The sequence below is a fragment of the Panthera tigris genome, chromosome B3 (assembly GCF_018350195.1).
Source record: "Panthera tigris isolate Pti1 chromosome B3, P.tigris_Pti1_mat1.1, whole genome shotgun sequence".
NCBI lineage: Eukaryota > Metazoa > Chordata > Mammalia > Carnivora > Felidae > Panthera > Panthera tigris.
This window is the reverse complement of record NC_056665.1, coordinates 115,810,174-115,824,948: the sequence shown is the minus strand read 5'-3', so window position 1 is coordinate 115,824,948 and position 14,775 is coordinate 115,810,174. Positions and strand designations below refer to the sequence as shown.

The 14,775-nt window shown below is 39.0% G+C and overlaps 1 protein-coding gene across 10 annotated transcripts in view; it reads right to left on the bottom strand.

The window, feature by feature from the left end:
• Positions 1-14,775, bottom strand: part of PCNX1 (pecanex 1) — a 168,153-nt gene that overhangs the window by 97,012 nt on the left and 56,366 nt on the right. For all 10 annotated transcript variants that reach the window (XM_042990025.1, XM_042990024.1, XM_042990017.1 and 7 more), the window contains one exon: positions 5,750-7,459. In XM_042990025.1, the coding sequence (XP_042845959.1) occupies positions 5,750-7,459 (1,710 nt within the window). The remainder of the gene's footprint in view (positions 1-5,749; positions 7,460-14,775) is intronic.

Sequence of the window (14,775 nt, the reverse complement as noted above, 5' to 3'; positions counted from 1 at the left end):
AGATCTACCCAAAAAAAAAAAAAAAAAAGATCCACTCTATGGCCCAGCAATAGCACTGCTAGGAATTTACCCAAGGGATACAGGAGTGCTGATGCATAGGGGTACTTGTACCCCAATGTTTATAGCAACATTTTCAACAATAGCCAAACTATGGAAAGAGCCTAAATGTCCATCAATGGATGAATGGATAAAGAAATTATGGTTTATATACACAATGGAATACTACTTGGCAATGAGAAAGAATGAAATATGGCCTTTTGTAGCAACGTGGATGGAACTGGAGAGTGTTATGCTAAGTGAAATAAATCATACAGAGAAAGACCAGATCCCATATGTTTTCACTCTTATGTGGATCCTGAGAAACTTAACAGAAGACCATGAGGGAGGGGAAGGAAAAAAAAAAAGTTAGAGAGGAAGGGAGCCAAACCATAAGAGACTTTTAAAAACTGAAAATAAACTGAGGGTTGATGGGGGGTGGGGGAGAGGGGAAAGTAGGTGATGGGCATTGAGGAGGGCACCTGTTGGGATGAGCACTGGGTGTTGTATGGAAACCAATTTGACAATGAATTTCATATTTAAAAAAACAACAATGGCAGGGAGGTATAAAAGAGCAACACATGGCAAGGTAGGAGGTGAAGGTTATCCATATTCTATCTCAAATATTGGAAAGTTGTAAGCATCAGTATGTACAGAAAAAGACGCCACAAAAACATGTCAGTCATGCCGCTGATTGCTTAGTGAGAGGATTCATAGGTGAGAAGTGACTTTCTAGTCCCTATGCACAGTTGTGGCTGGCCTCTTGTGATGGCTCGATTGCTATTAAATAAATAAAAATTTAGACAGAAAAAAAACTGCTCAAGAAAGGTGTTATTTTCAGTGGGGAGTGCTTATTAGAGGAAAAAGTAAATATGAGAAGACTGCAAATAAAAAGTTGTGTTTTGGTACCTCAAACAGAAAAGCAGCAAATGCTAGTAGGAAATGAGACATGAAAGAAAGGCGAAAATACACACAAGTATATGTACATCTCAGAAAAATAAAAGATATAAGCAGACATCCTGAAATACACTGCCATTTGATCTAAACGTCTCTCCCCCTCTTACTTCCCATGTCAGCCAAGGATGATGCCAACACCGGCGTGCCAAGGTTTTGTTCTAAAATAAAACGAATACTCATCAGTGTTATCTTCTGGGAGGCCAAAGCACACCGAGAATGTATGGCACAACCTCAAAGCATTCATTCCACATTAAACAATTTCAAGCTGTGAACATATTTCAAAGGACTAATCTACTTTTTGATAAGTAAACCAGCACACAACAGCAAGCAACGACAAAGGATTAGCTGTGTCTTGAGTGAGAGAAAATCTCCATGTCCTACTGGTATTTTCCACAATCCCAGACAGCCAAACAAATACAGATGGGCAGACAAAATGCTTTCAAGAAATTAGATGATACACTGGAGTCATGATTCACACACAACAGTTCCTAAAAGAGTTTCAGGATTCCTTATCTCAGAGGTGGCTCCAAATGTTTTTTTTAATCCTTTGCAAGTGGGATGAGACATATAGACTCTCTTCCAGAAAACTGCAAACTATCTTGCATATGTTTTCTGAGATTCACCTAAGAAGGGGTCATTAGTGAAGAATATCTATTTGAAGTGACATAGATTTGAAAAGGGAAACTTCCTTACAAATGACTAAAAGGCATCAGTGTCTTAGTTCTCACACTAAACCTGTAATTTACAGAGCACTTTTACAAATCTAAGCTCACTAGAATCTGATAGTTAATGCTGAGACAGACCTAAACAGTTATTCCTGTTTTACACCTGAGAAAACTGAGGCACAGATTTAATGACGTGCCAAGAGTATCCAGTTAATAATTAGAGGTGGTATTAAAATGTAACTGTTTGATTCCTCACCCAGAACTTCACTGCTACCAGAAAAAATACATATATATAGTGTAATGTCTGCGCCTACCACACAAAATCAGGCATGGGCTGGTTCAGGGAATTCTATACACTAACCCTTACTTGCCTCATCAATAAAATACCTCTTCTTCATACTGCTTTAAGAGAAGACAACTTTTCCAAGCACATGAAGTATCCAAATTGGTTCACTACACTGAATGAGCATCTTTCTCTGTGGTTTGATGTCTAAGCTTTCTTCTCCGCATAGACTGATAGAGCCTTTCCCTTAAGCGGGGCCAGTCACATGAACACTTATCACTGCGCCTACTACAACACAGTGTTAAGTTAGGATCCCACAATGCCCTTCAACACTATCAAATTCCAAAGACAGTTTACCCCTGCATTTAATGACCCACCCGCTGTGTTCTGCTTGGGTTTGTGTGGTCATTCCAGCTTCTCCTTTCGTGCTGGTGGCGCATTTCTGTGGTTGTCATTACTTTAGCTTCTCCAAGCACCAATTCCCTTCTACTACTTTGCTTCTTCTCACTTGCCACATGGAGTGACAGATGAGAAATTTAATGTATTGGAATTCAGAGTCCCTCTGTTTAGTAAGGTACAAAAGCTTTAATTCTCATGTTCTTGTCTATTCAGGGGTCTTTCTAAGATTCAATGATATTTGGATTCAAAATAACTGACCTCCAATTTACACAGATGGCACAAACTCTCATAAATTATTTACGGAGATTTGGTTTTTCTTTGAGTAAAGTGATATTTCCCTAACAAAAGATTACCTTTGGTTCCCAAAAGAAATATAATAGGATCCTATTTCACGCTTATAGAGTAGGGGCTCAAACATGACATTTGAAATAATTTTCTTGAACAGAAAAACAGAGGTTAAGAAATTCAGAAAAATATTACGAAGTATAATAGAGCAAATATAAACCTTTCCATTCTGGTTGTTCTTTACAATCTGTTGAATCATGCAGTAAATTAAGGGACGCAAAAGAAAATGGTTTTTAAAAGTAATGCAGGTACCAAACGACACTTCTATCATATAGAACTTAATTGTACTTTTTCCTTTAAATATTCACCATCAGTTATTAAAGACATGCTTTATCATTATAAAAGAAGAATTAAATGCAAAAGAGATCAACACAAAAGGCCTTAGCTTGCATCTAAAACTCTTTTCCCACCTAAGCAGAAAAACTGATGAAATCCAATTTTAACCAAAGTACTTGATTAATGGTGACAAGTCCTATGAAAACAATCATTTGCTATGCAACCGAATACCAAGAGAGAAGTTATAGGATATATTATGGCCAAAATAAGATAAAATCCATATTACTAGATTACATGTTCATGTTTTTCTGCTGGTATTATGTAAGAAATCAGGTATTATGTAAAAATTCTTACTTTTACTATTGCTGAGTCTCACAATGGCACGATTAGAAATCTCTAATATATTTCTATATTTCACAATTTTCTTCCACTTTAAGGAAAGGACACATTTGAGTAGCAGAACAGCGGTCTGTATAATCGAAACAGTAGCACTATTAAGCATTTCGTGTGGGCCAGGCAGTGTTCTAAGCATCTGACATCTATGAATTCCTTCCATCCTCACAGCAACCCTGTGAGATGAGGAGGCTGAGGCTACAAGAAGATAGACAGCTTCCCCACAGCGGAGCCCGTGTGCCAGCACGGGTGTCCAACATCATGTCAGTATGTTAAGTCACCTCCTATGTTAACAGTATTTCACTTTAGTACTTTAGAGTACATTTTCTAGATCTCGTCCTTCCACACTGCCAACTCCACTAACTACGCTTAAAAAGAAAACAAAATCATTGGAGAACTCATCAACACCTCCAAGTTCATTAGAATAAAATCTATTTGTGGCTTACGTACAGCCACATGAACGGTCAAGCAGTGTCCTGTTTTGTTGACATGTTTCAGGAGTGTAGTATGTAGGAAGAGATAGCCCAGAAAACTGTCTTCTAAACTGCTAAAAAGGACTGTAACAATTAATGTCGATATAAATAAATCTTTAACAATTATTTGAGATTTTATACAATTTTTAAATGAGAACCAAAACATATCCCCTCTCTCACTACCTCCAATCTTCCAAAAAGCCCAAACAAAACCCTAATGAAATGTGATCAAACCAATGAAACACAAACCCTTCACACATTTAAGCTGTTTAGTTTTACTCTTATTTTATTCTAAACATAAATGAAACTCAAATAAAAACAGCCCCTACAATGTTCTTCCTTTGGCAAAAAAATGTTTTTTAACAGCCCGTCATGTCAAAGTACATGGAAATTTTTAGTTCATTACCTGCTTCTTATTAACATTCAATGACTTGTTTTTTAAAAATAAGAACACAAACAAAAGAAGACAAAACCTGGAATCTGGAAAAGCATGAGCTCATAGCAGTCAAAGATCTGCACCGAAAAGCAAATAAAACCTTTCAGGTAACTTTTCCTAAAAATTGGAACACCTCATATTCCCTGTGAAAAAGAAATGGCATTTTAAATTCAAAGACATAGAGACTTACTATAGCTCTTGTACATATTTTTTAGTATTTACATTTCAACAGTATTTAGAACAGCAGTATTTTTCTATCATAGCATGCTCACTCTTAAAATTTATTTAATGACACCTTGAAAAATTAAGCTCTATTTTTAAACCCAATGGTTTCTTGTAGGTCATGAACATATCTGACATGCTTTGTGTGAGCAATCACTAAAAGCATTTCAAAAGACTTTTTATAAAAAACAGAAGGATATCCACACCAAAGGCTTAAGGGAATTTAATTACTATGCTGTCACCAAATGGTTTATAATCACTTCAGATATAATTAGTTCTCAATACTTAAGTTTGATAGACTGTTTTCTTCTTTAGGTACTAAAGATCATTTTTTTGCATTCTCATTAGAAATTAGTCTTTATCAGAAATGGTATCAAAGGAAATAAGAGAATGTTTTACAAGATACCAGCCTGAATACAGGGGATGGGAGTGGAGGATGAAAAAGCTATGAGCAACAGAAGACGTCAGGATTCTTCTGATCCTGCTCAAGAACCAGATTCCATAAAATCCGCAACAGAATGAACTGACAATTCTGGGTAGGAGGAAACAGGAAGAAACACCTCCGAAAGAAATAAAACGTCCAAAACACACTGGCAATATAAAATCACCCACTGAATTCTGCACAATATACCATAAGTCTAAAGTAAATAAGCTATCACTTTAATCAAAGACCATCAGTGTTATCATAGGGAGCATCATGTATCCACTAATGGATACTAAATGCCAATATAAACTACATTGATTTAATAAACTTGAAGTGTGAAGCTAACGGAAAAAAAATAGTTAATGCCTGAAACTTGAGTAAGGGAGAAGTAAAACCAAAGAGACAAACGAGGCACAAGTTTTCACAGTACATAGTCAGAGATAAAGTAATATTTGGCAAAATCTTACTGGTTGAGGTATCTCATTCTGAAAGCTCAGTGGCACACACTGTATAGGAGATGATTAAAAATGGTTTGTGATCTAATACATTTCTACATTTTGTTGTTGCTACTATTGTACAATGAAAGAAGACAACCAATTTTGGTCAGTCCTGGTAAAACATTAAGAGGTGGCAACTGACTTTGAAAAACCCAAGGCCAAGAATAAATTGAAACCTTTTCTGACATAAGCATCTCCTACACAGAAGAAAGTTTACCAACACAGCGGAAGGAGGGACAGTAACACAAAGCCTATTTTATATATTTTAGTAAATACCACTCTAATCGATAGTACCCACGACCGCAGTGACTCTCAGGGAACTCTCCTCCAGTCATTTACTTACCTCCACTGCCCGCATCTTGCTCTTCGCCTTCAGGAAACGCAACCTGGCTTGGCAAGCTATTCCTAGACCGAGTGACCGTCTCTAACTGGGAAGCCCGGCCCAATAAAGATAGCTCATCTAGCACCTCTCCCTCTTTGGCCTCGAGATCAGATTTTGAAGTGGTTAAGGGTTTTATACTTTCGGGTGCCATCAGCCTATTGGAGTCATTCAAACACGCTACTGTGCCACTGTCCAGGCTCAACACTCGGGCCCGCGTCTTGGCACTATTTGTGCTGGAAGTCCGACGTGTCGTCCGCTTTTTGCAAGTTCCTTCGGGACCCGGATGGGCTTTGTGCGTGTGCTCGGAGTCAGTGCCCCTCTCTTTCGGGACGTGTTTGGTCTTTAGAGCACTGCATCTGCCCTCCGGAGACTGACATGAATGAGAAGTGGTGCTGGAAGAGCTATCGCTGCTGACCTGGTGAGCAGACTGCACACTTGATGCTCTGCTCAAGTCACTTTGGTCGCTAGAGTCCTCGTCGTGACAGAATATAGCACTATGTGGCTTTGTGCCAGCAACACCTCGGAAGGACACATAGTCCCTATGCCGACTTGAATCAAAACTGCTGGCCCGTTTTTTTCCTGTCCGTCTCCGGCCTGACTTATGGGCAGAGGCTGTCCGGTGGATCAAGCTAGAGGATTTAGGTCGTACATCCCCTTCCTTTTGCTTTCCACCACCGTCTTTACCAACTTTCGAGTCCACTGAGACAGCTGACTTTTCACTCTGCTCGTCTTTGGGGTCAGCGGTTTTCCCAAGCGGTCTGTCCCCCTGCGAAGTAAATTCGTTTGCGTGGGGATTCTTGTTGGCTTCTTCAGATGCAGAGGTGCTGAGACCTTTCTGATTGTGCATATCATCAGAGGTACTGGGATCCTTGGCCTCTTGAACCCCACTGTTTGTACTCACTTCCAAGGCAGTCTTCTCACTGTTCGTCCTTCTGTCGCTGGTACAGCTACTCTGGTCCTCTGGGTCAGCACAGCACTCCTCTTTCTTCCTACCGCTTTTCTTTCCTACTTGAGGGGACTCCTCATGCTCCGACAAGATGCTCTCTATGTGAGTCGAGCTGGTCTGCTCACTTTTGTAGCTGCTGACGGTACTGTTGGTGTCACGGTCCGTTCCACTGCAGTAGCTCTCTGTCGACCCACTGCTCCGCGTGCTCAGGCTCCTCAGGCTGTCCACGCTTTTGTCTGCTTTCAAAGGCTTGCTCCTCCCACTTTTTGTAGGTGGCTGAGAATTACTGTTTTTCAGCTCACCAACGAGCTGAAATTCCCCAGATAGACAAGAATTTTCCACCAAGGATTCTTTGGATCCAGAATGAGGCTTGGAAGATTCTAACTCGCTAACCGGATCTAACCCCCGTCTTTGCTGATAGAGAGGGAAGTCGTTCAGTGAAGTGTCTGGAAAAGCCACAGCAGAGCTAGAAGTCCGTGGTACCCCTCGTGGCCGGTGATCTTTCCTATAAGAGTGTGAATGTAAAGGGACGAGAGAAGCCACTTCTGTGTCACAGGTGTTGGACAGAGACTGATCGATGTGGTGGTGGTGGCCATGACTCGGCAAGCTCACTTTGTCACTAAAGTCCCTTGGTAAGTCCTGTCCACAGGAGGATAAGGAAGGCTGAATGGAGATGAAGGAATCATTGGAGACCAGACGGAAGAGCTTCCGATCAGTTGCCAAATCTGTTTCAAACACATATTTGGAAATGTTAACACGAATCTATGATCTGCTTATATACTGTTTAACAATGGAAAGAACTCACAGCATACAGTAACTTGAGGAAAAACAATTTCCCAAGTAGTTCACTGAATACAACAAGTTGGCAAGTCATTCCAAAGAGTTGGTTTTTATTTCACAGCTGGACAAAGAAAGCATTCTATTTACAGAATGAACTGAACTTCCAAATCCTCGAATGGCCTGAGAAAAGGTTCCATACACTATCAACAATAAGGGGCAACATAGGATTATATTTAAAACAGCCCTGGATTTTTTTTTTTTTTTTTAAGATTTTATTTGAAGTAATCTCTACACCCAACATGGGGCTTGAACTTACCACCCCAAGATCAAGAGTCACATACTGTACTGACTGAACCAGCCAGACACCCCATAAAACGGCCCTGGACTTTTATGTGAAGTCGGTCTCTAGCTTACTAACTGGATAGCTCTGGTTTCCAGGGCCCTGGTTTCCTCATCTATAAAATGAGATCTCACTAAGTAGTACCATGAAATAATGGAGTTAATGTGCTTAGCACAAGCATTTCTTAGCATAATGCCTCGCACAATGAACTGCAGCTATCATTATTTCACCTAACACAATACAAAATTTTTGAAAAACCAATGTGATTATCTTACAAATCAAAAAAAACCTAGAGTATTTTGAAACAAAAAAATCAAAAGGCCGACCAATCCATAAAGAAGATGCAATATAATGATGTAAGATGTCTTGCTGTTCACAATGACCAAAAAAATTAAAACAACAGTTGTAGAACAAAATACTGCATTTTCTCTTTCATCATTCATGCAACAATTACAAAATGCCTCATGAAAAACTACATATCCCTATATATCTGTAAGACCATTCCTTTAACACTCCACTTAGGGAATTACCTAAGTACTAAGGAATAATGACTGGAATTACCATATGTACTATGTATACAGATATAAATAAATCCACCTACCCACCTACACTGTAATTTATCTTGAAATACAGTTTGGCAATTGAACAGTACAATAGCTGACTTTTTATATACCTTTTGACAGACAAGGATGACTGAATCTGCTATTGGCTCAATAAAAAGAAAAACTATCTTATTTGTTATAACCGCATAGAAAAAATACAATTAGTAGATTCTATAGTTGACTCACACTCTTCCCAGGCAATCTCAATAATAAAAGCATACCTTCCCCCCTAAGATTAATATAAAATAAAAATGAATTACTAGAAATGTGTATGTACTTTTAAAAAATCTAAAGGTAGGGGTGCCTCGGTGGCTCATTCGGTTAAGCATCCAACTTTGGGTCATGATCTCACAGCTCATGGGTTCCAGCCCCATATCGGGCTCTGTGCTTACAGCTCAGAGCCTGGAGCCTGCTTTGGACTCTGTGTCTTCCTCTCTCTTTGCCCCTCCCCCGCTCATGCTCGCGCTCTCAAAAATAAACATTAAAATTTTTTTTTTAGAAATCTAAATCTAGACTAGATTTAAATTAAAAACTTAGAAACAGCCTCTAGAATCTACCATATAAATTGATTTATAAATGACCTATTAGGCTTTATCTTATGTTTTAAACTCTTCAACATAAGTATAAAATTCATGTTCTTTATCATTTGTCCAAAACAGCTGTCACTGTATTTGGGGTTCTGATATCTCTAAATATCAAAATAAAAGTTAGCATTGTATTTACTTTTTTGTAGTATTAAATTGTAAAGTTATTTCTAAAAACTCTATAATAAGCGATTATGAAATAGGATATTCGCATTTCAAAGTTATGAATTTTATAGAACGAAAACTTAACAAGTAACTGAAAATCACTAACTCTAAAATATGAGAAAAGACTTAAAAAATGCTATCAAAACCAATTCCAAGACATTAACAAACCAGAAACATATTTTTCATTTAAAAAGACACACGCAAACTTACTTTAAAAGTACTTTACGTGTACTTTTTCCAATGTTGCTAAATATACCATAAAAAAATCAAATCTTGTCAGGAAATCTTACGTGGTTTTAGGAGACTTTCAAGTAAATACGCTTTCTTAGATATTTTTCTCACTGGTAGCAATATGGTCTAAGACAGGCTCAAATCAACACAAAGAGGTACTATTTTTCATCTAATCAACCTTTTTACCAATAATTGCTACCAGTGGCATTTAGGATAAGAAAGGCACACCCACATACTGCTCATGGGGATGCACTGGCGTAATCTTCTATAAAACAATCTAGCAATGTGGCCAAAAGCCTCACAAGTGTGTACATACCCACCCATGATCAGTAATCTATTTCTAGAAATCTATTTCTAGAAATTGCTGCCAAAGGATAAAATCACCTATGTATATAAGGTTTTAGCAAAAAATTGTTCATTTCAGGTTGTTACAAAACTTCTTAAAACATAAAAAGTATGAAAATGTCCAATAAAAAAAGGTCAAATAAATTGGATTGTCTATTAAAACATCACACAGGCACTAAAAATGTTTTCAAAGATGACATAATGAAGTGAGAAAATACTTGAGTGAAAATGATGGCACTATATAAAAAGTATGGTTCCAATCTGTAAGAGTTAAAAAGAATATTAAGAGTATATTTGCATATATGTGTAGGAATATTAAAAGTAATATACCATATTTAGCCATAAAAAGGAATAAAGTCCTGTTATATGCTACAACATGCTAAGTAAAGGAAGCCAGACACAAAAAGCCACCTATTATATAATTCCATTTATATGAATGTCCAGAAGAGGCAATAGAGACAGAAAATAGACCAGTGGTTGCCAGGGGCTGGTTGAAGGAGGAAATGGGAGTATCGTGGGTATGGGTTTTTTTTTTTTTTTGTGGGGTGACAAGAATGTTCTAGAATTGGACAGTGGTGATAAGTGCACACTAACTACTAAATACTAAAACTCACTGAATTGTACACTTTAGAAGAGTGAATTTTAAAGTACATGAATTATATTACAATACAAAAATAATTTTAAAAAGTGATACACCAAAAAATAAAGTTATGTCAGTGCCAAAAATGTGAATTATTTTCTTCATATTAACTGTCTTTTCTAAAATTAACATATGTCACTTTTATAAACAAAAACCACATTTTCCTCCTTTCTTCTGGATCATCTCCATCAGTTATAAGAAACAAGCTGTTATTTCTCTTACATGTCCTTAGAAAATCCAAATCTCTCCTTTATCCTCACCTTCCCCTGCTGGCTTTCACCCTGAGTCACTGATCCCCTTTACACAAATTCACCAAGAGTAGTCTGTATTCACTCTTTTCAGTTCTCCTCCTCTAATTCTCTCCTACATGTACTCTGACCCCCCTCCATGAATGTGCTTATCAAGGTCACCAACAATCCAATGGCCAAGTCTCAGCCTCGTATCACCTGACCCATGGGCACTTTTGGACAAAGCTGAGCACTCCAGTCTCCTTGAAAATCCGGGATACAGCACTCTAGGCCTTCCTTGCACCTCACCCGCTGTTCCTACAGGGTCTCCTGCACCTATTACACCGGACTGGCTCAAAGCTCAATCCCTGGAACTTTTCGGTTTTCCATATACACTCCCTCTTTTCTACATCTCATCCAGTGTTCTGGTCCCACGATAACTAAAATTCAGAAGTACTTGTAATTAGCTTCCTCCATCTTTTACCCAGCGCCCACATTCAGATGGGAATAGGGTAAAGTACTGATCTTGGGTAGGGAAAAAATGGGAGCGGCCGGAGAGGGAAATTGGAGATAAGCCCTTCTTAAAAGCAAAAAATGAGAGCACACGTCCCCTCATCCTAGTTCACTCTCAGTCACGTCCATAAAATGAGTGCCAACTAATCAATAACTGCTAACCAACTAAATGCTGCTGCCCTGTAAACCCAAATCAGCCAGAGAGCTGGAAGAGCCCCAAGTGATAATTAAGCCAGAGTAAGCAACTGCCACTAGGTGGTGCCAAATCGTAGCCATGACCAACAAATTTGGATCAGGGAGCCTGAACTCCATGCAGGCTTGCCAGTTACTTTATGAACTTCATGATAACCCAACCCACAGTTAACATGACACCCCCGCCCCCCGCTTTTTTTTTTTTTTTTAATTTATACACTGAAAACTCATGAATTTAAAACCTCAACCCGGACTTCATACCTGAAATCCAGACCTACCCTAATTAACTACTAATTGTTGCCACTTAGAGGTCTAACAGCATCTCATACCTGATATGCCCAAAACTGAACTCCCCATCTTACCCTCCTCCTGCTCTCCCTACTCCTAAATCTGTTCCTTCTCAGCCTTCTCCCTTTCCATCCTCCCTGTCACTTAACCCAAAAACCTTACAGTCATCCATGAGTACTATTTCTCTTACAGGATATATCCTAATCCATCAACATCAACATATCCTGTCCCTAATATCTTCTACACACCCAATCAGACTACTTCTCACTGTCCTGCTCCGTGCCTTGGATTACTGCAATCATCTGGTAGCTGAGCTTCTGCTCCAGCCTCTGCCCCTTTTAATCATAGCCACAGTGATTCTGTTAAAATGTAATTCAGATCATGACACTCCCTCTGCTCAATACCCTTTAGCAGTTCCTAATCTCACTGGGAATTAAAACCACAATTTTTTTTTAATGTTTATTTTTGAGACAGAGACAGAGACAGAATGCAAGTGGGGGAGGGGCAGAGAGAGAGGGAGACACAGAATCTGAAGCAGGCCCCGAGCTGTCAGCACAGAGCCCGACACGGGGCTCGAACTCAGGAGCTGTGAGATCATGACCTGAGCCGAAGTAGGACGTTCAACCAACTGAGCCACCCAGGTGCTCCTAAAACACAATCTTTAAAATATCTTACAAGACTATACAGTTTGTAGCCTCACTTACTTCACACCAGCCCCACTATTTCTCAAACCTGACAGGCATGTTGTTACTTTAGGACTTTTGCCTGTGCTGTTACTCTTGCATAGAGACAGCTCATTTCCCCCCGAATATCCTGATAGCTCACTCCTTCACCTCCTTCAGGTCTTTGCTCTCAGCGAGGCTTTTCTTTGACCACTCCATTTACACTTAAATCCTCCCAACCCCCACCACTCCATATATATTTGATTGATACTAGTATGATTCCATACTAATAAGTATGGAAGCCACATAAGAGTAGAATTTTTTGTCTGTTCACTGATTTATGTACGGTACTTAGAATGGTGCTCAGAGCGTGTAATAAGCACTGAACAGTATCTGTTAAATGTTATCTATGTGTGTTATCTATCTGTCAAATTTTCAATGTTGTCATATTAAAATGTTACACGATAGATGTTACAAAACTATATAAAAGTGGTGTAACAACAATTAAAAGCATGATTCAAAACTAGATTTCAATTCTAGGACTGCCACTTTGTAGCTGTGTGACTTTAGTCAGGTTTTTTATAACTTCTCTTTTCGCCATGATATGTCCATCTGTAATGTGAGAATCACATTAACATCGAACGCTTACAGTGAAGATTAACTGTGTGAATGCGTATGAAATGCTTAAAAGAAGACCTAAACCAGAAGTTGACAAACTAAGACCCATGGAGCCAATTTGGCCTTCTGCCTACTTTGAACAAGGTTTTAGTGTAATACAGCCATGCTCACTCATTTATGTGCTGTTTATGGCTCCTTGAGCTCTACAATGGCAGTTGAGTAGTTGCAAGAGAGACTATATGGCCTATGAAGCTATCTGACCATTTACGGGAAGTCTGCTGACTCCTAGTGTATATTAATAGTGTGCGCTCAGTGAACGTTAGACATCACTATCTATGTCAGTATGTTATCTGCAGAGTAGGTTTGTGTGCATGTAATTGCCAACCCAACAGATTACAAAATTCTTGCTCATGCATGGTACTTCCCAGATACAAAACAAAGAAATATGACCCATAAATGCAGCAGCACTAGCCCCTCTAAGATCATTACCTAATTTTTGAGACGTTCTGATTACATATCACAGAAAGGGATACTGTAATTCTCAAACTGATGAATTCGCCTTCACCTTTTATAAGAAGATAGTTTCTTTATTATACAGTATGTTTAGAAAGTTTAGAGGGGAGGGGTATGTTGGGAGGGATAGTCCACAAAAGCAAATAAATGATGGGGTACTGCAATTCCAAAAAGCAGAGTGACAGCATGATAAACTTACGTTCCAAGTACAGGAACAAAACACACTTGTAAGAACTAGACCTGGGTAAAACACTAAATTAAGAGGAAAATGTCATAATTTGGTGATCAATTTGTAGCTACATGAATTTCATAATTTAAAATATATTTTCTAATGTTTATTTATTTTTGAGAGAGAGAGAGACAGAGCAGGAGCAGGAGCAGGGGAGGGCAGAGAGAGAGGGAGACACAGAATCCGAAGCAGGCTCCAGGCTCTGGGCTGTCAGCACAGAGCCCAACACGGGGCTCAGACTTGCGACCTGCAAGATCATGACCTGAGCTAAAGCCAGACTCTTAACCAACTGACCACCCAGGTGCCCCATCATAATTAAGAACAGGAAATTTATCAGCTTGCCTGCCTTCTGAAAATCACTCATAGGCTAATAAAAACAAAAGGCTGGAAATAGGAAAACAGGTTTGTGTCTGATTATGTAACTTGGGATAATCTCCATTTGAAAACAGGATAACATATCCATCCTTTCATGTTTGAAAATTAGTAATGAAACATAAAAATGTGGCAGTTCTTAAAAAAAAAAAAAAAAAAACTCCATTAAATCCAAAATACTCATTTATAATGAAATTGAACAAAGGCAGGGAGAAATCACTTAAACCCCAAATTTCTATTAAAAATCTGCTACAGGAGGCACCATGTTGGAGGCAGACATAGTTTCTCTGTAAGTCCAACAGCAAATTATTTCTCTACCAAAACATACTGTTAGGCAAGACCTGAAGCAATTGACAATTAGGGGTCACACTAGATGGAAAACAACAGTTTCACAAGTAGGTTACTAAACCAGGCAAGAAGCTCTGACCCACTAGACTAGCAGATTATCTCCCATCTCATACTCACTCCAGGGCACATGCTCAGAAAATTTTTCCCTCCATGTCTACTTGGCAGAACACGGGTCAGTGAATTCCAGAAAGCAAAAAGTACTTATAGGGGCGCGTGGGTGGCTCAGTCGGTTATGCGTCCAACTCTTGATCTCGGTCTATTATGCAACCAGGTCATGATCTCACAGTTCGTGAGTTTGAGCCCTCATCGAGCTCTGTGCTGCATAGAACCTGCTTAGGATTCTCATTCTCTCTCTCTCTCTCTCTCTCTCTCTCTCTCTCTCCCCCTGTCCC